General features: G+C 41.6%; 2 protein-coding genes across 7 annotated transcripts in view; both read right to left on the reverse strand.

The window, feature by feature from the left end:
* The window catches only part of PTPRB (protein tyrosine phosphatase, receptor type B), a 66,009-nt gene extending 43,709 nt beyond the window's left edge, over positions 1-22,300 (reverse strand). For 2 of the 3 annotated variants that reach the window (XM_015282939.4, XM_040669493.2), the window contains exons 1-4: positions 22,215-22,300; positions 20,587-20,979; positions 11,490-11,731; positions 6,220-6,496 (exon numbers count right to left, since the gene is read on the reverse strand). In XM_015282939.4, coding sequence (XP_015138425.1) covers positions 6,220-6,496; positions 11,490-11,731; positions 20,587-20,979; positions 22,215-22,269 — 967 coding nt within the window. In that variant the 5' untranslated portion in view covers positions 22,270-22,300. Of the gene's footprint in view, positions 1-6,219; positions 6,497-6,607; positions 6,770-11,489; positions 11,732-20,586; positions 20,980-22,214 lie in introns of those variants that run through there. The other variant, XM_040669512.2, reaches the window with a different exon arrangement.
* A 677-nt stretch (positions 22,301-22,977) lies between these two features.
* The window catches only part of PTPRR (protein tyrosine phosphatase, receptor type R), a 143,660-nt gene continuing 142,130 nt past the window's right edge, over positions 22,978-24,507 (reverse strand). For all 4 annotated transcript variants that reach the window (XM_001235187.6, XM_025154299.3, XM_046912446.1 and 1 more), the window contains one exon: positions 22,978-24,205. In XM_001235187.6, the coding sequence (XP_001235188.4) occupies positions 24,112-24,205 (94 nt within the window). In that variant the 3' untranslated portion in view covers positions 22,978-24,111. The remainder of the gene's footprint in view (positions 24,206-24,507) is intronic.

Here is a 24,507-nt window from a genome sequence, read left to right on the forward strand (position 1 = left end):
AACATCTCTATTAATGACCTGTATGATGGCATAGAGTGGACTCTTGGTAAATTTGGAGATGATATGAAGCTGGAGAGAGTGGCCGACTCACTGGAGGTTCACGCTGCCATCCTGAGGAACCTCAGCAGGTGGAGGAGGCGGGCTCACAAGAATCTCATGAAGTTTAACAAAAAGTGCAAAGTCTTGCAGCTGGGGAGGAACAAACCCAGGCACTGGTACACACTGGGGGCTATCCAGATGGAAAGCAGCTTTGCAGAAAAGGACCCCAGAGGGACATCAATCAGCAATGTTCCCTTGCCACTAAGAAGACTAATGGTATTCTTGGCTGCATTAGGTAAAATATGGTCAGGGGAGGTGATCCTTCCACTCTACTCAGCATCTGTGTCCCTGACTTGAGTACTGTGTCCAGTAATGGGCTATGGAGTAAAAGAGGGACATGGACATAATGAAGAGTCCAATGCAGGACTACCAAGATGATTAAGGGACTCAAGCATCTTCAAAAGCTACACAGACATGGTTCTGGGTGATCTGCTCCAGGTGGCCCATCTGAATATGGTGGCTGGACCTGATGACCTCCAGAGGTGCCTTCCAACCTCAATTATTCTGTGATTCTGTGATCAAGGCTGATAGCTGAGATCTCTATATCAGCAGTGCTTTAAACACAGATGAAGACCATTTTTTTTCCAATGCAGCCATTCCTACCCTTTTCCCTAAACAAGGCAGATGAAAGAGTACGAGATCACCTTCCATTCTAGGAATACAGTGATAGGAATATCATGGGGATAGGGGCCTTTAAGCTGTTCTTCTCCAGAAGTTTCATTGCTTCTTACAAAACTGTGATGAGAATGTATGATGCAATGTTTGGATGGTATGCTCTGTCAAACAAAGCACTTCAAAAGAAAAATGCAGGGTTCCAAATACGATGTCTCCTTGAACCTAGTTCCCTGCTTAAATCCACAGTCCTGCTTTGGACCACAGAGACACTGTTGACCTTCAAAATAAATAAACAAATAAATCAAATGAATAAAATAAAGAAAAATAACAACTATCTTCTTTTCTTGAACCCTTTCTTTAAGGCAAAACAATTTCTGCTTAGATCTGAAAAAAAAAAAAGTAAAAATAATTAAACTTAAGTCAAAATCTGAGCACATCAAAATTCAGGCCAAATAAAACTTCACCCAGTTACAGCAATTGAAACTGGAGGTTTTAATAAAAAGTGTCAGGAAATCTTGACAATAGGCTAAGAGTACCAGCTCCACCTATAAAATATACTGAGCAACTGAAGACTATTATGTTGGCAAAAATGAATAGCAGGGATTTGTTGCTTGAAGGCAATTGCTCTAATCGGAAAAGGTCAAACTTGGGGAATTTGGAATAAATTCCAGTGCTATGTATGATCAGATACACAGGCAGCTGAAAAAGTTTTAATTTGACCAATAACCAGAAAACAGTCATGATGTAATTGTCAAGAAGTTCAACCCTCTGACAAAGTTAGAATAAGGTAGACCGGTCGCTAGTCCTGAAACAGTAATCAGCATTGTAATCCACGTTACTTGTCAAATATTACAAGACACCTCCTACATTTTTAGAAGTGCTTATACTGTCCTAATGAATCTGCCTTTCGAGGCGCATTGAGGAAAAAGAAAAAAAAAAGAGTTGCGTGCCTAGAAGGTGAAGTTCAGAAATTCAGACTTTATCTAATCTATCTGGACCAGAAAACAAAACACTCAGTGCTCTGTACATCCGTTAGAACAAAGGAACAATGAGATTGGGAAGTGCCAGGGCTGAAAGAGCCCTGGATGGAAACAAACACTTAAAAAGCCATTTACATTGTTATACAATTCTCTGCTGGCAACAGTACAACACTGATATATCACAGAAATAAAATATTTTCAAAGATATTTATGTACCGATTATCAATACTATATGAATTAATGTCTCTTGGTCTGCAAAGTCCAGAAGACTTGGTGTTGCCTGAATTACATCGCACCTTCATTTTAACTTCTGAGAGGGAGAATCTGCCTTGTGGACATTGCTGCTATAAACATATTTTATAGAAACAATTGATAAAGTTTCATCAAGTCCCCATGACGTGACTCCCAAATCCATTCTGTAAGCACAAAATCACCCCTGCATCGTGCAGGAGAAAAAAAAAAAAAAACTGAGATAAGTGAGTGCTCAGGACTGAGGATGGGGAATTCCTGACTTTCAGTCTCAGCACTCTTCTTACCAAATAATTTGCTTTTTTCTACTTATCTCTTTTCAGAAAACAGTAAATGTTACCTACTTTACAAGATTTTTTCTGAAGATTAAGCAAAAAGCTTTCGTTTCACTGTTTTTTTTCCATTTCACTGCCCATTTCTTTTGGCCAACATGCAACATCAAACCTTCAGAACAATCTACATTGCTTTTTTGTACTCTACCTTTTGAGACAATGATCACTACCATTACAGTTGATTGTAGATGATAGGATTATACAGTCTATAGTTGGAGCCATGTCACTGCAGTTGTTCTTACACATGGCTAATAAATCAGATTTACCCCAAATAATTTGAAATTTACAAACACATGGCCAAGCCATGCTTCTGGCTTTCACAGTTGTGTGTTGCAATGGAAAAATACTCTGCCAGTCTGTTTCTTAGATGGTAAAAAAATTTAACCTCTTTTCATTCAAATATTTAGCAATTTGTCTGGACAAAATTTTACTTACCTGTTAGTTCTTTCAGTACAGTCAAGTTGGATTAAGCAAAAACAAAATATATCGTTGTAATAATTAAAAAAAAAAAAAAGTTGAAAATCTTATCTCTAAGCCTATTTTATAAGATTTATTTGAAAGCAAGGAAATTCTCCAGTTGTTTCTCATGGCTCTCAAGATCAGCATTTTACTTCTGAATTTCAATTCAGAATCAAAATTCATAAATTTAACTGTAAATTAGAATCTCTTCCTACACTACTGCTTTTAATTGCAAATTTGCTTAAAAAACCTGGAGCCATTTCCTGAAGATATACTACCGAAATACAAAGCTATGCAGATGCACAGACATTTGGAGAACTGAGGATGTAAAGTGTATTTTCTTTGAAATCAACAAAAGGCACAATACCATCTTTTGTCATACAGTAGCTCTCAGTAACAGAGTTTTACTGAGATCAATAAAGACAAGAATGCACCAACAGGTGCACACACTGTCCCAACATCAGTATGTCAAACATGCCAACTAGTTACATGGTTTTATATGTTGTTTTATCTAAGTTTATGTACACTAAACCATCCAACAAAGGGTAAATATTAATCTTACCTAAACTAAATATCCAGACTCATGTCTACTAACATTTGTAAATTCAGGCTTTCAGTGGAAAATGTAATTGCAGTGCCCCTTCTTCATTTCCTTGTCTATCAAAATAGCACAACTGCCAACACTGCATATGAGTTTGCATGTGTGTGCATATGAGGCTTATACAGCGTGTAAATGATTGCATTTGCCACCATTTTTTGAAGGATCTATTTTAGTTCTCCTTTAGAGGATTAAGTACTTGCCACTTTAAATAATCTGGAGATAAAATTTGCATTGAGTAAATAGATGTAAAGGACTCCACCTCGGTGTGCTCATGGGACTCGTGTCCTTTACTGCATCACTACTCCTAGTTACTGGATTTCGGATGTATGCATTCAGATATTGAATGGAAGCTGCTGCTCTACTCATAGATTCACTAAGGTATTACACGAGAGCTTATGTAGTCCTGGTGAGCTACATGCTTATTCTGTCGGAATATCAGACTTGTACATAGCACAGACGTAATACGTCCTAATGACCACCTTATTGTAAAATTAAAGACACAAAAGGCTAAATTCACTTAAGGAGCTGAACCTCTCCAATCATTTACATGATAACTGCAACTATGGTATGCATTATTCATCACTTCCACTATAAGCTTTTAATCAGAACACATCACAATCAAACTTTGATGAAGTGTTTTGGATGTTGTGGACTTCACTGCTGCAGTGCTTTGTATAACAAACGTGATGAAGAAGCGAACTCCCAACAGGAATGAGTACATAAAAATTGTAATAGGACTGAATGTGGGGAAGAAGTTAAAGTTTCTGAATTATGTATATACATGAATCTATGAATTTCCCTGTCTTCATTTATTGTACCAAGTTAATACAGGCATTCAAAAACCAATTTTGCAAAAGTAAACATACGAGATATGATTCCTCTTACTTTCATTATCTAAACTTCAGGTTCTTAATTTAATTTAAGCTCCTTTTGTGGTCAGTGGGGAAAGCTGGGCACCTCCAAAGGACAGCTTTCTTAGATGTACTGCTCAGGAAGGGAACCTCACCGAGTAGCAAGGTCAGACATCATATTTTTAGATGGCTCATGATAGCTCAGTTCCGCTACCATTCAAGTCAGTGGGAATTTTGTTTACAATATGGTTGAAAATATTTCTCATACTTCCATAGCCGTCAGATAGTTTCCAGGAACATATACCATAAACCGAAAGTACTGACACCAACTTGGAATGGTACAGGTGAAGAGAGCCTCCAGAAAACTGGCTTTAAATGCTGCCCCTAGTGGAAACACACAGAGGAATATAGAACTGGACCTCATTCTGCACTGAAATGCAGAGTATAGACAATACAACACAGGGTTGATGAGAGGTACAACAAACCTTACATATTCTTTAGATCAAATTCTGGAGCTACATGCATATTTTAAACAGTATCAAACAATGCAAGAGATGCAACTGAATTAACAGGTGTGAGAAACCATGGAGCAATTTGACCAGCTGAACTGGAAGGAGACCACAGCTCCTGTATTCTTATTTCATGCTTTTGACAAATCTCTGCTATGCAACCCAAACAGAAACCACACTTCAACTACTGTCAGCTAATTTGTAGTATTTCAGCTTGAATTGTAATCAGTCTTTTGACTCTGACATCAGCTACATGTATTGCTGATATAGTATAGCTACAATCAGCAGTTGCATCAGTCACTTTTATCATCTCACAGTCTTGCAAGATGCATTTACTGATAAAAAGTCATAAGTGACATATACAAACTACTGCCTAAATGATTACGCATTAACCAAAATGTGCTATCTTTACCTCATCTCAAGTGTCCCTTCTTAGAGCTCTAATACCTGGCACTGATGGTGTTTCATACCTGACACTGTGATAATGGTTGATTTATTCTGTCAATATTCAAGTTACAAGTTATCAATATTTGAAAGATTTGGGATTGTATACAATATGGACCTAAACTACTGTTTGCATAGAAAGCACTTCTTGTTTCTACCAAGAGACACTACTTGTGCTTAATGTATACCTACCACACCAGCAGACTTGCCTCTAGACCTTTTTAAACTTCAGCTGCTGAGGCAAATGAATGGAGGGTATTTACTGTATTTGTAGAGTTACTGCAGGGAAAAGGGTCTATCAGTAAATGAGGTGTCTGAACAAGCAACTGCAAAGTGTTTGAGCAACTGCTAAGTGCTTAGCTGCCATAATCTTCAATGCAAATACTAAAACACCTCTCTGATGCTAAGATTTTAAGAGTACATCAGTGAGGCATTTAATGACAGACCTTATTTGAGATATCTCAGTTTTGAGGCTTGTGTTAGCACCTGTAAGAGGCTGGACTGGACATCATCACCCTTAAAAAAACACCGATACACATAGAAAGAGTCCCATTCTTCTGCCACTGCAGTCGGTTGCTCAGTGTGGCTCTTTGCTTCACAGTGCTGCGTTGTTCACATGCACACACAAACACACACGCACAAAGGGCACTGCTGGAGTGTTTTCACAGCCAGTCGTGGATCCAGAACAGCCATGCTCCTCACACATCAGCCCTTTGTAACATCTTAGTGGTATTCAGCACAAAGGGACATGCAAGAAATTTCAGCCTTACTTTCTGACTTCTAGACTCTGATGAGATGGGATAAAACAGTACAACTCGGTATTAGATAGACTGAAATGCTGTTATCCCTGAACTGCATCCAGCAGTCAAGTCATTGACTGCATTTTAAACACAACTATTCTGTCACCTGAGAAACTACGAAGCCCATAGGTTTGGATGAGCGGAAAGGATGCCACCGGTCGCTGCTTCTGGAACCACTGTACTGGTGGGAAGCTCGAGGGGCTGAGGAGCAGCAGAACGGGCTCACCGCCGGCCAAACCTCCCTTCCACAGCGCCGGGCTAGCTTTTGGCAGCGGCTTACCTGTCTGCAGGGTGACGTTGGCGGCCTCCCCGTCGGCGAGCGGCTCGATGCGGAGGTGGTACCACGTCCCGGCTTCCAAGTCCCGCACGGTGCAGCCGTAGGAACCGTTGCCGGCGCTGGCGGGCCGGCAGCCGGCGGGCCGTCCGTCCTCGGAGCGTCCCGTCAGGTTGAAGTTGCAGGCGTGGGCCGCGGCGCTCCAGCGCAGCCAGGCGCTCCGCGCGGCCACGCGGCGCTCCGTCAGATTGGCGCTGCAGCCCGCAGCCTCCCCGCGCGCGGCCTGCGGAGAGAGAGCGGGCAGAGCGCTGCGACAGCCGTCGGCAGCCGTGCCGCCCCCCGGCTGGCCCCGCTGCCGCCCTCGGGGCAAACCCACTTTCGCAGCCCTCCTCACCTCGCTGAGCGCCAGCACCGTGCACAGGGCGAGTCCCGCTCCATAGCTCAGCATCGCCACCCGCTTTTATCCGCGGAACCCCTCGTGGGGAGGGGGGAGGATGAAGAAGGCGAGCGGCCCGCGGACCCTGGGGGCGCCCCCGGCCCCGCTCCCCGCCGGGCTGGCTCCCCGCGGCGGCCGCCCAGCCAGCCCTCCGCCGGGCCGCCCGCTTGCTGCATGCGCTCGGGGCTGCCCCGGGCGCCTCGCCGCCTCCCTGCGGCCGGGGGGGGGCGGGCGGCGGTGGCGGGGGATGCGCGGGGGCTGCCCGGCGGCCGAGGAGGAGCGGGGGGCGGAGGAGGCGGGGGAGGCGTCCGCCGCTTCCCACGCTGCCATTCTGACCCGGGCTGACTCCGTTGGAGCCCTTTCCTCGGACTTCCGCAATCAAAAGGAGATTTCCTCGCTGCTCGATGCGGGGGCGGCGCCCCGGGGCCCACGACGGGCTGCCCGGGGGGCGCAGGTGGTCCTCGGCGGTGGGTCCCGGGACGCCGCCCCCGAGTCCTTCCCTCCCCCTGGTCCTCGGCTGCTCTCCCCTCACTTTCCTCTCGGCCCCCTCTGCCACCCTCCCTCTTTCCCTTCCTTCCTCACTGCTTCCTCCCTCGTCCCCTTCCCCACGGGGTTCCCACTCCTTCGGGCCCCTCACGCGGGCGACCGCCATTTCGCGCCTCTTGCCCTCCTCACCTCACCTGTCCCTCACCTCACGCCCAACTCTCTGCATGCCTGCCTTGTCTCCTTTAGATCTCAGCCATCCCAAAATGTCCCTTCCAGCTCCTCTTTTTTCTTTCTTTTTTTTTTCTTTTTTTTTTTTCTTTTTTTCTTTTTTTTTTGAGGAAATATCCCTTTTGTGGCTTAGGGATCCGCACAGCTAATCCCCACTACCTCTGTCTTGTGGACAGCCTCAGGGGCACACGGGGTGCACCGTGTACCTCCAAGGCTTCCATCCTGTCCCTCATCCCACAGCACTATGGCAAGAATCATGAGGCCAGGAGGGCTCCAGCAGAACCCTCCAAACTTCTGCCTTTAGTCCCATATTCAGACAGAGGAGCAGCCCGTGTATCAAGGGCCAAGCTTTTTGTTTGGCTTTGCATCAACACCTGTCCTTGAAATATTACCCAAAATAACTCCCAAGCTAAAATTACACACCAGAGAAAGCAGAAAGACTGTGTTTAAAGAAAGCACAAAACAAGCCATGAGCAACTCTAAATTCAGGTATAGCTGCAGCACAGCTCTCCACTTCTGTCACGCACACCCGTTTCTTTTTAAGTTTTCAGTCTCTTAAAACTCAAGTCCATGCAGATGTGGGATGGGGTGAGGGAGAAGAATCACTTAAAATTGTTTTGGACTGTCAGATACTGCATACATGGTTTTCACTTCTAAAAGCAGTACCTCAAGCAAGTTCATCCCTGTGTTGCTTTTGCCCCGTGTTGATATTCAGGGAGAAAAAGGTGCTGCCGTTTAAAAATGTCAGTCTGCCTTTCACAACAACTGCTGCTGCAGCATTCTGGGGAGCATTCACCTGTCAAACACGATACGGATATCTGACAAACTTCAGCTTGCAATGGGAAACCAAAGGTCTTAGCACTGATGGGTGGTGACCTGGGCTTGTGGAAACCTTCAGCTGTCCCAGTGCAGCTCCATGCATGGTCCTAGGGACCTGGCACAGACAGTGTTGAGCTGCAGACTCGCGATGATCCTTTAGGATCAATAATCTTACTCGATGTTATAAATATATATTGATTATTATGTAATTGTCAAGCTCACTGCGGAGCTAAATCTCCCTTGGAAGGAGAAAAATCTCCCTTGGAATAAATGTTTTACATATTTCAGATAAAAGGAAGGACTGCACCTCAAAGAGCTGTTTCAGTGATTATCTGTTGATGGTGTGTGTATTAGATGGGACTGGGACTAAACAGATATAAGTGTCTTGCAATCAGTTCCAGGTCAGAGATTTTTGCATTTTTAGATAATTATATGACTGAGTGGCGTAAACTACTTCAATATCTTTCTGGCACCAAAGAAGAGCAAATTTGAATGTTTATTGAGATGTTTGGAACACTTCAGACCCCTCACCGAAAATGAGAATATTCAGAACAACCTACATTTTCTCGGAAAATGGAGCTTGCATTGTAGGGGCTTTTTAAAGCATATTCATGACTTGAATTTGCAGGGGAACTCTAATTCAGATATATAGGTGTAGGTGTAAATTAGGTAGATGTAATGTATGAAAAAAAAAAAGTTAGTGCAAACTTACAATACCCAGGAAATAAATGTAACTTATCAAAAGTGAAATTTAAAGATTCTTGGAAGTGTCTGTCTTTTCCAGATAGCATAAGATAACTCATGGAGAAAAGTTACGTTGCTGCTTCTCACCATTGCCCCAAATTAGATATTCTTACTTTCTTACTCTTATTCTTGCCATCATAAAATCCTCAACCTGTTCTAGTTATATTAGTAAGAAAGTACAGGTTTATGGGTTTTGGGATTTCTTTCTATACATCATACAAAGCTGATTTAGAAGTAATGTCTACCACAGATGTCTATGCCAACACTGGAATAAAGCAGGAGGGATCAATCATTCACTGGTGGTAATATATGTGTATAGAATAGTCAACATAATTATTTCCAGAGTGGTACTGAATAAATGGGCTTTTAGCAAATGAGTCGTGCAGTCTTTAACACTTACTGATCTGTGTGGCAAGCCAAGAAACTAATTAAAAAGGAAAAAAAAAAAGAACTGGAAGTGACTTTTGGGAGTGGCCGGATGTGTCTCTAATAGCAGGCTCCAAAGTCTTTCAGACACTTTCCCAAGGTTTCCTGACTTTTTTTTTTTACACCAACCTCTCTCTCTGTCTCTCTAATCAAGAGGAAATGGGCTTTGCATAGCTTTTGTCGTGGCTTGAAAGTGCAAGCTGCAGTTTTACTTGAAATTCAAGGCTGCTCTAAACTAAATATTTTGTTTGATTAAAGGGTTACCATTGTCGTACACCTCCCCTCCCCCCCCCCTTCCAGTAGGCATGATCACAGCCAAATAACATCAAGGCTTTAATTTTACAAACAAGAGGACCTGGCCTGGGGGAAATGCAGTTCATAGCAGGTATTGTCTTCCTGATAGCAATTTTCTGCATGTTTTTAAAGTATCGTGTTAACTCCAGTTGATCTTTTAAATATGTTTGCTAGTTTGACAAAAATGTTTTAAATTCCACTCTGAGGACGAGAAAGCTGAAAGATGGAGGCCAGAAAAAATTAAGTTTGTATGTCCAAAATGGAGTATCTAGGTTCAAGTGGCTAGACGTGGCTGGACATTTCACGGGACACATACTCATGGATTTTTTTCATGGTTATCGTCAGGAACCTGGTTTGAAGTCTTTGACCTAAGCATCTTGCTCAATGCAAATCAAGCTAATGAGCAGATGAGCTGGGGTAGGAAGCCAGGAGGTGATAGCTTCAATTCAAACAGTGCCTTCCCTGTAGCACTGATGGGGCTATTCAATAGGAGTGTTGGACGCTATTTGGGTAATACCTGGTTCCACAGGACATTTCCATTTGGAAGAGACAAATGTGCTGTGCAAGAGGCTTGCATATGAGCAGAGAACATGGGGTAATTAGCTCAGCCTGCCTGCACCAACCCCAAATAATGATATTTTGAAAGAACCATCCGTCACCTCTGGACTAGGGTGCGGTGCATCCATCGTCAGCTCAGTCCCTTGTGGCCAGCACTAGAATAGTATTGACAGGGTCCATAAACCCTGAAGTCAGTAATTTGTGTCAACATTGTCCTGGGTGACACTTCTACTTTCTCCCTGTCTGAAACAGTCTGTAGTGATGTTCAAACCAGATTGTACAGGATTTCCTTAAAATAATCAGGATATGTAGAAGCTCCTGTTGTTCTTACTGTCATCTACAGTAACACTGACACTGAAAGTAATAGCTGAAACACATTCACCGACCCCAATAAAGAGAGTGCGGTGCACTCTCCTGAACAAAAAGCCAGGGGATTTAGGGATTTTCAGCTCTAATCCCTATTTATTGATAGCAAAATGGTGACCAATCATCTCCTGAGTGCTTTAGGTCTAACTGTAGACATTTTGCCAATGATGATGCCAGATTTGCTCTCAAATTACTTAACTGTGGCTTGTCCACATGAAAACGGAAGACTGGAGGTACTGAATGCTCGCTGTTAGTTTCTTCTGTGTATGGGGCTGGCACCTGCATTCCCCTCCTCTGCCAGAGCTGTTTGTGTGTGTTTGGACTCTGGAACAGTGCATAGATGAAGGAGCAGCTGTGTGTCTTCCCTCTATCAGTGAGCAGATAAGCTGACTAGAGTCAAGGACAGGGTTTCTCATAATGCAAGTTAGAACACTTGAGTTTATACTTGCTTTAGTCTACAAACCATGTATGCAATTTTAGGACTCAAATATCCTAAAAGAGCTCATAAAACACACTGTTTCTTAGAACACAGAGCAAGACCCTCACATCATGCAACAAACCCATGGCAGAGGCTAAGTTGCTGGGAACGGATACCCCAGCTCCCGTGTCTCCTACCACATCCATGAGCATTCCATTGCTATTCACATATCCTGAACATTTTTCCTGTAGCTTAGACATTTTCCCAAAGCGCTGTGTGCACCACGATTGTGCTGTACGGAAGAGGCAGATTTTTTCTGCAGATGTACTTCTAGCAAAGGGAACTATGAGCATGAACAAAGAATCCCATCAAAATAAAGAACAAAGCTCAGTCCTGCAGTTGGCTTTTTTTAGTCTGTGAAACATCCACCTGTAATAGCTCTCAGGCTCCACAGAGTGGAGCAGGCTTAATAAAAATCAATCAATAATTCGTCTGCCTTACCTCCTCCGTAGTGCTGGAGTATTGCGGAGGAGTAGTTGGGACTGTGGGTTTCTCTGTTACTGCAGATTTCAAGTCAAAGTAGAGGTTTTCGATGAAGTTTTTGGTGAAGTGTTCAGTCACATTTCTGATGGACATCTGTGTGCTACTACTTGCCGGCAGATTGTCAGGCCTAGAGGTAGTAGTGTTTAAAGGGGAGGATGTAGTTGTAGTACTCCATACAAAAGTGTCTGCATCTTGGAGATCTAAGATAAATAAAGGAAAGTAATTAAAAGGAGCTCTACATTTTTATAATCAGTTTCTTAGATGCCAATAGATACAGCTGTTATGGCTTCTAAGTAGTTTAGGTGCACCTGTCAGTTCTGGAGTTTTTGCTTTCAGCGCAAACATTATTTTTCATCAACACTGAAGTTTGCCTAAAATATCCATGAACTTTCTTATCATTCATTTTAAATGCAATTCCTCACTGGTTCCAAAGTGTAGAGAAAGGCTGTGTTTTGTCGTTAACAACGCAGTGTTTTCACTCATAGCTTTTTCACTTATGTGTTTTGTCAAACTGCATGATTTCAGCTTTATACAGTCAATAAAAAACCCAATGTGTAAATACATGGCACAGATTCTCATCTGCCTTTTGTTGGTATAAATACAAATTATGACTGTGCATGGTAATAAAGTTCCTTGTGCCCACATGGGACATTCCTCTTGTGATTTTAAATATGTCCCATGTAGACACCACGCTACCCCCTGACTGCTCTCTTTCCAAGGTTCAGTTAACAATGGTATCATTTAACTAAAGCGTCTGCAAATATAACTCTGGGTTTGCTTTTTTAGTCACGTATCCTTCAGAGAATGCCAAAGTTGCAATTAGAGTGCAGGAAAGATTTTACTACACATTTTTCCTCCACATTTTCATGGCTCTTCCTCCCAATTGGTATGTCTTTAATATCCTTTCTTTGTGGCTGTGAGGGCAGGGTTCAATCTGTGGTGGCCTCTACATCTGGTAGCATCACGTTTCAGCTAAGTGATTGAAATTACTCACTGGCCCCTTCTCCTCACAAAAAGCTGCCCTGCCATTGCTGGAGTACAGCTAGTGTGTGTTGGCCCAATGCCCAAGACACTTTGTCTGTCCTTGAACTGGGGTCTACAACATGACAGAACCTTGTTTTGCTGCTGAGCCACTGGGCTGGTTGCCATTCATAATAATTTTAGCTCACAAGCCCTATTAAAAAAAAAAAAAAAAAAAAAAAAGAAGACTGAGTTAAATTGCAGCAGAAGCTTCCAAATGTAATTACTTGGTGTGCAATTATGATGTCTTCACAGGCCAACATGTGATTACCTCTTTACCCAAAGGATCAATGGGTGAACTTCCATTAAGTCAATGTTATGTTTTCTTGGGGTTCTTTTATTTTTGGTGTATGTGTAAACATGCATGTTAACATGTTCATTTAGTAAAACTCATGGTACTTTCCTTTGCATCTAGAAATAAAACTGAGATTATAAACCCTTGCAAGTGACACTTTCATACAAGTGTTTCTTATGCTTGACAGCATGGTGCATTCACGAGGTATGTAGTTCAGGATCCTCTTGTAAAGGACTGGTTTGCCAGGATGGGATGATACCTACTTGAAACATTTCCCCTCCTTTTTTTCTGTGTTTCTCTGAAATAAAAATGACTAAGTATCCGTTTCATTACAAAAATTGCTGATCAAATATTTTTCAAAGTCAATGCATGGAAAATAAGACTGCTGATTGCATTTTGCTTTCTTTTACAAAGAAACCCTCAGGTTTGCTCCAACACTGAATGACATCCCTCATGCTGCTGGTGCTGCGTTTGCGGAATCCCCTGCAGGCTGCCTATGGTGCAAAGTCTGCTGTGGTCCTGCATCACGTACATTCATGGTCCCCATCCAAAGGTCAGGGAAGTTTGGCAAGGGTAGCCCTGTGCTCAAGCTGTTGTGAGCTGCTGAAGCAAACCCTTCAGCTGACACAAGTCCCAGCTTAGTCTCAAGTCCATGTCACTCTGTTCCTGGGGATCTCCTGTTAGGGGTCTCTGAAAGCCTGCGGTAGGCAACTAGAAATGCCAACACTGATGACTTGGATAGGATTAAGCCTGCTGGCTCTGTGTCTCTCAAATATCTCCAACTTCAGCAGGGAGTAGGCTACTGATAGGAAGACAGCTTTAAAAAAATGACGTCTGAGTGGTCAGCAGCCACTAAGAAAGAAAGGCCACTCAATTGCGTTCCTAAATATAGATTTATACACCCAACTAAAAAGCACATTAAAAAAAAAAAAAAGTCTTGGCTTTGTTTACAGACAAATAGCAGCCATTCCAACAGGAGGACGTTGACATTCCATTGCCAATTGTGTTTTAGAAGAGCTACTACACCATGAAAGATGTGTGGTTCTGCCAAGAGCATCTATGGGACCCAGCACCCCGGAAAAGCAGTACTCCTGGTGCAGGAGCTGAGGGGAGAGGCCAACACTGCTGCCAGGAAAATGCCTGGTCATCAGACCTGTGTCACCAGCCTGGGGAGGTGCTAGGAAGGGGCACTCAGTCACTTCCCCACCTGGCTCCTTTCTTCAAGTTTCAGCCTTCAGTCAGAGGCTGACAACCTGTGACCCTGAGATGGAAATGGCTTGTGTCTAGCAATAGGCCATACTGGAACTTGGGGCATGTGTACCAGCACTTTACATGTATGCAGTGCTGGACTGTAAGTGTCCAGCTCTGCCTGCCCTTCAAGCATATCATGATGCAGATTTAAATTATCTAAAGAAAGCCGCTAGGGTCCTAGTATAAGGGCCCTCACATATCTTCTTCAGTAGCAGGCACTTACAAAAGAAAACTCTTTACTATGAGACTCCAACAAACAGATTTCTACACAACTTGAATTCCAAATTTGTATCCCTTACAAACCAGAAAAAAAACTCACTTCCTATCTGGATATCAGCTAAGTACACAGGAATCGTGCCAGTGGGATTTCTCAGAAGTGTTCAACATTGTTCTAGCAGTCTCTTTGGAAATCAGTCATAAAACTGTTCATGGGAACAGAACTGCAGAACTGACAGTGACATTGATCAGTAGTGGCTGAATGATGTACAGTGTGTGAACATACCATTGTAATCATCGGTAGCACACCCAGGAGAAATTATGACATTATGACTAAGTGCATATTTCATCCATGGGGTGTACTGCAGACTGCATCCATCTGCACAGCAGCAGGCCACTTACAAGCAAAAGAAATCCATCAGTTCTGCATGTATGCTGAGCAAAGCGCTGTGTGAATATTGCTGGTTCCTTGTCAAGCACCGGGAACCCTATAGCAGTGCCTTCGGGCTTGGGCAAGCCAGTGTGGGGCAGCTTGCTGCAGCTGCTTGCATTGGATCAACCTGCCTGCCTCCATAAAGCACAGCTTCAGAACACAGAGGCTGCACTGCTAGTGAAACACAAATGATTCAGTTATCTGTTACATAAGAAAAAATGCTGTGTAAGTCTGCATCTAACTTGCTGACAGCAAGATTTTACACTCAGAGGGGTGGTTTTATAATCTCAGTACATGCAGGAAAATTAATTCTCTTTCTGGTTGCCTACTGAGTACTTATAAATAAACTGCAAGTAGAAAGACTTAAACAAACAAACAAACAAACAGAAAAAGGATTGCTTGTAGGAATATGACGGAATAACAAAATTGCTAAATTATCTTTTTTCTCCATGCTTTTGAAAACTGCCAAATGTTTGCCACTTCAGAAAAATGTCTTATTTATCTGAAATGCTGTAGAGGTTACAGAGGCTTGTTTTTCATGCCAGAGAGGATGGATATCTCCTGGACTTGCTGGGTTTTGAAATGTTGAAGTAGCCACTTAGAAGCTCTTCCAGCACCAGTGCCAGTGGAAGATCCCAGATAACAATGGTGATAATGCCATAGTTCTATCAGCCCTGCTTCTGACGCTCCGGATAGCCCCAGCTCACCCTGAAGTGGATTTTTGGTCACTGAAAGGTATCCAGGCCCCATCCACTCCATGGGTCTCTACTGAAGAGAGCTTAGAAAGGTAGCTGCCGTGTAGCCACTTAGGGCTTGATTCGGTTGCCAAAATGTCAATACTTCGTGTGATCTGAAATGCCCTAGGGCACCTGAGACAGCTGCTCAGGGTTCCCATAGGGCCAGTGGAAGACCTATGTCTTTCTGGGAAGGCAGAAACAGGTCTGGAGCGCTGCAGATGGCATGAAAACGCTTAAATGGGGCAACGGTATTAAGCCATTTATGATATTTGGATGTCTAGAAGCTGAAATTCAGTCTGCTCTCTACAGAGAGATCTATACAAAATAAAGAGAGAACTTAATTATGAGAATTACCAGCCTAGTTGTCTGGAGCTGACATTTTTGTTAGCACTTGCAGCTCGGATGAAATAGTAAAGCAGGACAAGCCATCCTCTTGGTTGCTCTGGGGAGCTGCTTTTGTCACTACACTTCCTATGAAAGTAGCTTACCTCTTTTTATTCTATATTCACTGAACTAGACATCATTGAGACTTTGAAAAATTACCAAAACAAAAGACCTGGACTATAGTGTAAATTTTTTCTGTTATGTTTAGAAAATGTAAAAATACATTTATCTTTGAGCTTTTCTCAGTGTGGTATTAGATTGTGTGCAGGGACCTGTAGCTATGCCCAAGGGTCTGACACTGATAGTTTCCTTTTTCCAGGAGGAGCCGAGCAGAAGTGGTAAGCCAGGTATTGCTTAGAGAAAAGAAGGAAGATTCAAGTAATTTTTAGTGTTTCATTTTAGTATTTTCTAATCAAACTCTTGCTTAATAAACCCTATAATATCATAGTTCAGGGAGATCAAAACAGGTTTGGCTGAATGGTATTTTAGGAAAAAATTTTGAGTCCAGTGAAGTGAAAATACTGACTCCTCTTGGTCTATTTTATTGTGGAGAAAAATGTAAAGGGCACGCAGAAAAATCCAACCTGTTAGGAACCTGTGTATGGATTGCTGCAGTTATTACCAACACTATGGTGGAAAAGTTAAGGCCCAGAGATATTAATATGATCACAAAATTGAGTGAGAGTGGAAGCTTCTCCTGTACTTTTGCCACCTTTCTTTGGTGTTCTTCCCCTTTCCCAAGAAGACCAGCAGGATGATGCACTTATCTTTCCTTACCGTGTTGCTTGCCTGGGTCAGAGTATTCCCTGAGCTTCCACTGCCCTGCTCTCCAGCCTGTCTCACCACTGATGCTGACAGGAGTGTTGGCAGTGGAGTGTGAACACAATGTGCTCATGCTCGTATATGGAGTAGCTAAACTGAAAATGGGATAATGGGAAGGGAGAAGCCAATGTGACAGGAAAGTGATAAGGAAGCAAAGATACAGAACCAAAAGCTAGGACAGGATTGGAGGTAGGACTGTGAAGGTAACAGTCAGCGACAGAGGGCATGTCAGCATTTTGCTCATGTATAATATCTGATATTATGTCAGTGTTAGACTGTAAACAAAACAAGAGATAAAAAGGTACTCTGACTTTCTTGTCTGTTTTGTTTTATATCATTGCAGATCCCATTGTGCTTCTTAAATACCTGACACGCAACAATAAGTAATGAAGCCATGCCCCTCAAAAAAATCAGCTTCCCTTCTGAATGAGACTTAATCCTGGTAGCCACAGTTGTAGGGTTTTGCAGCTGCATTTACTTCAGGAGATGTCCCTACTGAATACGTTGCAGCAGAAGGGAAATGCAACACAGAGTACTGCATTACAAAACAGTTCATGTCAACTTCTGTGACTAGACGGCTCTACAGGCTGCATGTCAGTCTCTACAGCACTGTGAGTAATCTCAGCATGCAGCTTGGATTTTTATCTTCCTGTCTGAAATCATTTTCCACTCAGTGAGTAATTTTCAGTGTGAAGTTTTTTTAAGGTTTGTTGGTAATATCTGAGGTACCACATGGCATTGCTCTCTAATTAGATATTTTAGTGAAACTAAACTTTCCAGAGCAAAAGAGACATATAAGAATTGCTCATGCAAGTCCAGAGAGACAGCAGCATTACTGTGTTAGATATGCAGTGCTGTGGGTTATTTGTTATTTGCTTGCAACAGATTCTGCTGTTCTCACAGTAAAGATCTTTGTTCCTCTCAAAATAACATTGCCTGTGATTTTTTAATTTTAAATTTCATATAATGTACTGTGCACAAAGTTTCTCTGCAAATATACATCAAAATACAAAGTATGAGCCTGAGCATCCTTCATGTCTGCTAATTCTCTGCATGCAAAACCATGTTTTGTCTAAGTCTTTTGCTGTATCTATGAAAACACTTCCAACTACTCACTGATGATCTTCATTAACATGAAAGAGTTACTTCTCCCTCTGCCCTAGACATGCTTCTAATGAGTTGATGTTTACTTCTCTTGTGAGCACCCTACCTCACTTCCTAGGCATGTTCCATTTCTTCAACCACCACTCTCCCTCATCATGCTGCCTTCTACCCCTGCAGCTCCTGCATGTTTTCCTCCTCTTTGTTTCCATCCCTCTTCCTTCTACTGGATCCCAGACATAGGAAATCTGACTCCAAGTGCCTGCGAGTGAAAATAAGGCCTTAGCTCTAAAGGGTCTGTGCATCTCCACCCATAATCTCCTCATGAATGTGATGAGACCTGATGTCCCACCACCTCAAGGGAGATGATACCTTGTGGCCTTTTTTTGTGTCTGCTGTTTCAGCCAGCTGCCAGAATCAGCAATGACTTCGTGTGGGATGGGCTGTTTGCTCTCACATTTAGAGTAATCTCTGAACAGATCTGAATACATACATAAACTGATCAGGATTTCCACCCAGCGTCATTTTGATCAGGGTTGTAGCAAAAACTGTATATCCAACACAGTCAATTTCTGATTTGAAATCCAAATCCAAGCTCAGACTTTCCCCAAGCTCAGAACAAATCACACTTGGTGTTTGAATTAGCTCCAGTAGAAAAGGTAGTTGCAGTTGTTGGGTTTGGAGCATGTTCTTTATCTGAGCTGATATTTGGATTCAATTCAGTAAGTTACTCCATTGTGAAAATACCAATGTTTTTTATGAATACTATGAAAACAAAATTATAATCAAGTATGATATTAGTCAGGAGTAGAAAAATATACAGCCATTTCAGCTCCAAAGACTGCTTAGTTTTTACTATCTTATCTAAATATAGATTGAATATGTTATTTTAGGCTGATACACAGCAGGATTTGCTGAATTTAGGCAGATGTGCTTAGAAGAGTAGTTTTAAGAATTGAGCATTGAAATTTTTGACGTTTATATGACCATCAAGATCAGCACTGTGGGCATTCGTTTTTTTTCTTGTGGTACTTATTAATATTTTTATTTGAAAAAATGCATCTCTTTGCATTATTCCTACTCTTGAATACTTGGAATTCTTAGTTAGGTATTGTAGATCTCAAAGTATAATTTACTTCTCAGCTTCCAAGAGCTGTCAAAAAGGAGGTAACTAATGCAGTGAGACTCTTACAGAGAATCAGCAGGCTTCTTTACCGGGGGAGCTGTCTTGCTCAGTACTCATGGGTCTTAAATTGCTCCTCCTCTGATAATGAGTAAGAAAAGGATTCAAGTTTACCTTGAATCTCTTAGGCAACACTTTATCCAACAATCAGCAGAAATAATACTGCCTGGGCACCTCACCTTAACTTCTCACGGTGTCTTTCAATAAGCAAGCCACTCTCACTCTACTCACAGGTACGCAGAACTTCATATCATTTTGCCTTCTAAATCTTTAAAATATATGGGAAGGCTGGGACTGCATCTTGGCCAATTTTCCATTCCTTGATTATGCAAGTTTTCCTTTCAGACTTACACTGAAGTGTGTGGTCCTGTTACTGTGACTGGGTTCCTGCAAGTGCAGAGTGGCTGAAAAAAAATTGGTACTCAGCCTTAGAAGGAATGGGAGGATCAGCTATCAATCATGCCCCAGCATTCTCGGGTCAGAAAGAACAAGGAATTTGTTTTCAATGTTCCAAAAACTTGGCCAGATGCAAAAGTATTGAATCATAAAACATTTTTAAAATCGTGTAAATATAAGAATAAATGGTGTATTTCCCACTAAAAGGCTTAACTGTGCAGGTTGTCTTCATTTACCACAAAGAACAACTTCTAAGTGTGCAAGTAGAATACCAAAAGGATTGTTACAAATGATTGACAACAGGATATAAAGGAAAACATTATTAAGTAAATTAAAACCTTTTTTTTTTTTCTATAGATGTGTAATATATGTAATGTAGGTATATTAACACATCCAGAAGCATGTGCACAGGCTCATGCATTTCTAAGTGCCATGGCAAGAATTTCTAAGATTATATTCAGGATTTTGAGTGCTCTCATAGATGTTCCATCCAAGGGTAGAGTGAATCTGCACATCTGCACAAACATATGAATGTGTAACTATATGGCTCTTCTGATCATGCATTTGGGGTAATAAGATACTTTCTTTTTCTTGACATAATGAATCTAGATTGTATGATAAAATGAATGAGGAGAAGGACTTGCACACATCCATATTTGAAAAACTACAGGGAATTATAATCTATATTTCTGTTTAAAAATAAAGATGGAAATGACACAGGAATAGTGAGCTGAGCTTGCACGTAAGTACTTTCATCCATGGACTGTGAGTAGAGAAGAGGGGGGACATCCTGATTGAAAAAAAGAAAACAAATTTTCAGAAAGACAGTGCTAATCTCAGCTTTTCTTTTATGGGTCTGTTAACTTTTTTCTTTTTTTACTATCAAAAATGTTTTTATGTTCGAATCAAACACTGTAACTCTTAACGCTTGAGTAAGCAGAGAAGAGACATTTCTGTTACCTAAACTTATTATAGAACTATAGATTCACAGAATGGCTTAGGTTGGAGAAGACCTTAAGGATCATCCTGTTCCAACTCCTCTTCTGTGAGTAGAGTTACCACCCACCAGATCAGGCTGCCCAGGGCCCCATCCAACCTGGCTTTGAACACCTCCAGGAATGGGGCATCCACAGCCCTTCTGGGCAGCCTGTGCCAGTGCTTTACTAAACTCCACCAAACTCACCAACTACCAAGATATTTTTGAAGGAATATCTCACCTTGCTTTGAACACAGATTTACATAGACAGGTTTTCCCGTCTCGCTGGCTTCAAGCTGCATCCATGTATGAAGGTATTTCTTACTCTGCTTGGCCATTACCTTCTGGCCTTGCTTGGTAAGAAAGAGTGAGCTGTTGGCTACCTTCAGGAGCCCATCTTCCTCGTGGCAAGTCCACCTGACTGCCTGGGAGCAATTGATGATGATGCTGCGAGATGACAGTGCAGAGCGTGTGGAGATGCTCAGGCACTGTCCAGATTTCATGTGGAAGAGCTTGTCATCAGCCATCCATTGCCACTGCTGGTTGGGGCTGCTCATATTGCACCTTTCCATAATGACTCCTCTCCTTTCTGACAGACACTGCTGTCTCTGGACATGGATGATCAGAAACGCTTCTGGAAGTGAAAAATTCCAGAAAATACAATTGATTATACATGGTTATTTAACAAAAAGTAAATTCTTGATGATTTAAAGTGCATCAGCAAATAAATCTCCCTTCCCACCTTCTACATGTTCAACTTTCCATGAACTTTCCATGTGTTGAACCTATATGAAAGAAGCTGAAAGTACAGCCCACATGATGCAAGCACTATTTCACAGTATTGTCAAGACACAAAAAGCAAACTGTTGTGGCAAATGTCACCCTGACCTTCATTAGATATAAAAATGAAGAAAAATCTAAACTGGATATAAAAGAAATACAAGAATTTCTAACTTAAGATCCCCATTCTAAATACCCCATTTCCTCTCTTGAAAACATACACTCATCTACAAGCTCTCTCAGTCTTTCTTTCAGTTTTATTGTGCAGCATTTTTGAGGTATAATTTACTGCCTGCAAATCGGTTTAGTAAAACTCTTAGTGTTAGTGAAGAAAACGCCTCTCAGTACCCGTGCCTTTATAGGAATGGAGGCTCTTTATGGATAGGAAGTGCGTTTCTTACAGGATTTACTCCAATGTCTCTAGCTGCTAGTTCTTTGACCGCCTTAATTTCTATCAGCTCAGCTCTTTGTTCCGCCATATATAAATACTGAAAGCAAACATTCAAATGAACACAACTACAATTCATTTAAAGCTCCAAAGTTACCAGGGCAAAAAAATGTACATGTCATGGAGCACAGACCTGGATATTTCAAATGCAGCCTCTCTGCCCCATCTTATTTATGTTTTTTTCTACTCTCAGTAACTCAAACATTTTATTAATTACAATGTTTTAATAGTTATAACATTTTATTAATCACAGCTAAAACCAATGCGTATTTTGCTACATTGAGGTTTTTCATTCCTCTGTTTTTACAGATCTGGGTAGTTTCCAACTAAGCGTCACAGAAAACTCCTGTTTCTGGAAGTTACACAAAACAGAAATAAAAATAGGAGTTTCCCCTTCGAAGAGATTGCTCTGAAGCTCATCTACTGTATTGTCAAGTAGGAGATCTTTAAAACAAGAAGAGGTATATTCAGCACTGAAAGAGAAACCTAAACAGAACTGGCTGTGTTGGCCCTGCCCCCCATTCGTCTTGTACAAGCTCAAGCAAAGTGACTCTGTTCTATAAGTCCCCAGCTGCTTTGGAGGTCTCTGCTCAGTGATGGAAAGACCGAACAATGGAGGAGAGGTGGGGAGAGACACTTACCTGAGAACATCAAGGCAAGGCAGGTAAAAACCAGGACGTGAATTAAAGACTCCATTTTCCCTCTAGCAACTGCCCACGCTTCTCTTAAAAAAAACCACCTCAGATAAGTGAAGCGAAGGCTAGGAAGGAAATGTGCCTTCACAGGGGGAAAAAGTCAGTGACGAGCACTTCCTTCTATTCAATTGTTTTGGGGAGTTTTACACCACTTTGTTGTTTCATATGATTCTTCACAGTTTACTCACTGCTTTATTTTGGAAAGATGCAAACACAAGGTGCTAAAAAACATGGTGTTGAGCCTCCTTAGACTAAAACTCCAAAGAAAAGGGATAGTACTTTTGTGTAATTAATTGCCTGTGAAATATTACGAGTCCTCAGGTGATCTGGATGGTGATGAATAAGTATTTTCCAAGGAGCATGTACACATTTTTGTAACTATTTGTAATCAAGCAAAACCCCAATGTTGATATTTCTAACTCCACAAGTCCTAAAAAGCCAAACAGAGATGGGAAGGAGAAGGAGGAGTGGAGAAGGCAGGTTTCTCAGGTACATACTGGGTCTTACATATAAACTCCCCTGCGGATCAAGTGCTGCTGATTGTGCTTTCACCAGGTGATCCACTTTGCTCAATGTCAGTAGGATTTACTCTCCAGTGGTCTGAAACCATGATGTATATAACCAAACTGTACCGCGCTCTGCCTGTTCTGGGGGTACAAGAGTATGCGCCAAATTACTCTAAGCAAAAAAAACCAGAGACTTCAGTAAATATTTTATATCAAGTGTAATTTATTAGCAGTATGAAGCAAAGTCAACATCACTGCATTAAAAACTCATGATACCCTGTGAACAGACCTCCCAGTGTTGTAAGTCATAATGCCAACTTTGCTTTTCTCTGAAAAACAAATTCTTACTGAGCAGTAAGGAAACAGTCATAGCAGCATTTTCGTTCCTGTATAACCTGTCATGGAACAGTCCATATCACTAAAGGCATCTATCTCTTACTGAAAGAGATAGAGCAGATAAATAATATAAGCAAAAAATTCCGTATTAATAAAAGACAGACAAATATTTAAAATCCTTACCATTTAATATATGCTACAAAGTTTCTTTTAAAACTTTAAGGTAAAATGACTTACACAATTTACAAATACACTGGATTCAGGTCTGTAGCAGAAGCATGTTCTAGGACAGTCAACAGTACAGAGTAAACACATACACACTGAATAACAGACATTGTGCTCTGCAGCTGCTCTTTAAGACCTACAGTAAATACACATTTAATAGATAATAGTATGAAGAACATACATTTCCATATAAAATATTAACTGCTTTTGAATATTTTCAAAAATGACTTAAATTTTTTTATCTCATCTTCTTTTTCTTTTTTTAAATCCATTATTGAACACTTGCAATTTTAGCAGCAAGAATATTATGTGGCCAAGAAACAAGCTCACCACATAATCAGTAATAGCACTTTACAGTACAGTTGACAGTCCATTCACAAGACATTTTGCAAACGTTAAAGCATTTATACACTTGAGAAACATTTCTTCAGTAGAAGTTTCTATGTCCAGTCGACTCCGGCAGTAGCACATACATACATTCCATACGGCAGATACCAGTATTACAGAATTAACCCACCTTTAGATATATATGTGAAATCCATGTGTAGTTTCACTACAGTACCTTCTTTATAAATCATTTTTGGGAAGCTCACAATACATTCATATACAGTAAAGGTCCAGCAATCTTTATACTCTTGCCAAACTGTCCACAATCCTTTCAGAAGTTGGCTTCAAAGCCGCTCTTCCCACTGCAGTAAACTCCTTGAAGCTGCTGCTGGTAGGTAATGAAACAAATTACCTCAAGAGACAGACATTCGGTTTTACCCTCCTTGTCTTCACTGGACAGCTTCTGCAGAAAGTCGGCTTTCATACAGACTTAGTGCGTGGTGCACAAATTCATACTGTTCACTGGTCTGAACCATTCCACCTCTGAAAAGAAAAGGCAGAGGAATGCAATCTTATTTGTTACGAATGCAACAACCTCCAGCCCCTGCCAGCTCCATGGCTAGATAAGGACTTTTCTCAATCTCTGACCTAGAGTTTGCTTGAGCAAGAGGGAGATTTGCCAATGCAGAAGTACTTTCTTTATGACTTATGCTATTTAACGCACATATAGCATGAACTACTGGTGCTGACAAGGTCAGAGTAATAACTAGAGAGGAAATCTGATGTTTTCATTGTTAAAACCTATATTTCAAATTCAACACCATTCATAGAGAATTTTGCTCAGT

The sequence above is a fragment of the Gallus gallus genome, chromosome 1 (assembly GCF_016699485.2).
Source record: "Gallus gallus isolate bGalGal1 chromosome 1, bGalGal1.mat.broiler.GRCg7b, whole genome shotgun sequence".
NCBI classification, from domain to species: Eukaryota; Metazoa; Chordata; class Aves; order Galliformes; family Phasianidae; genus Gallus; species Gallus gallus.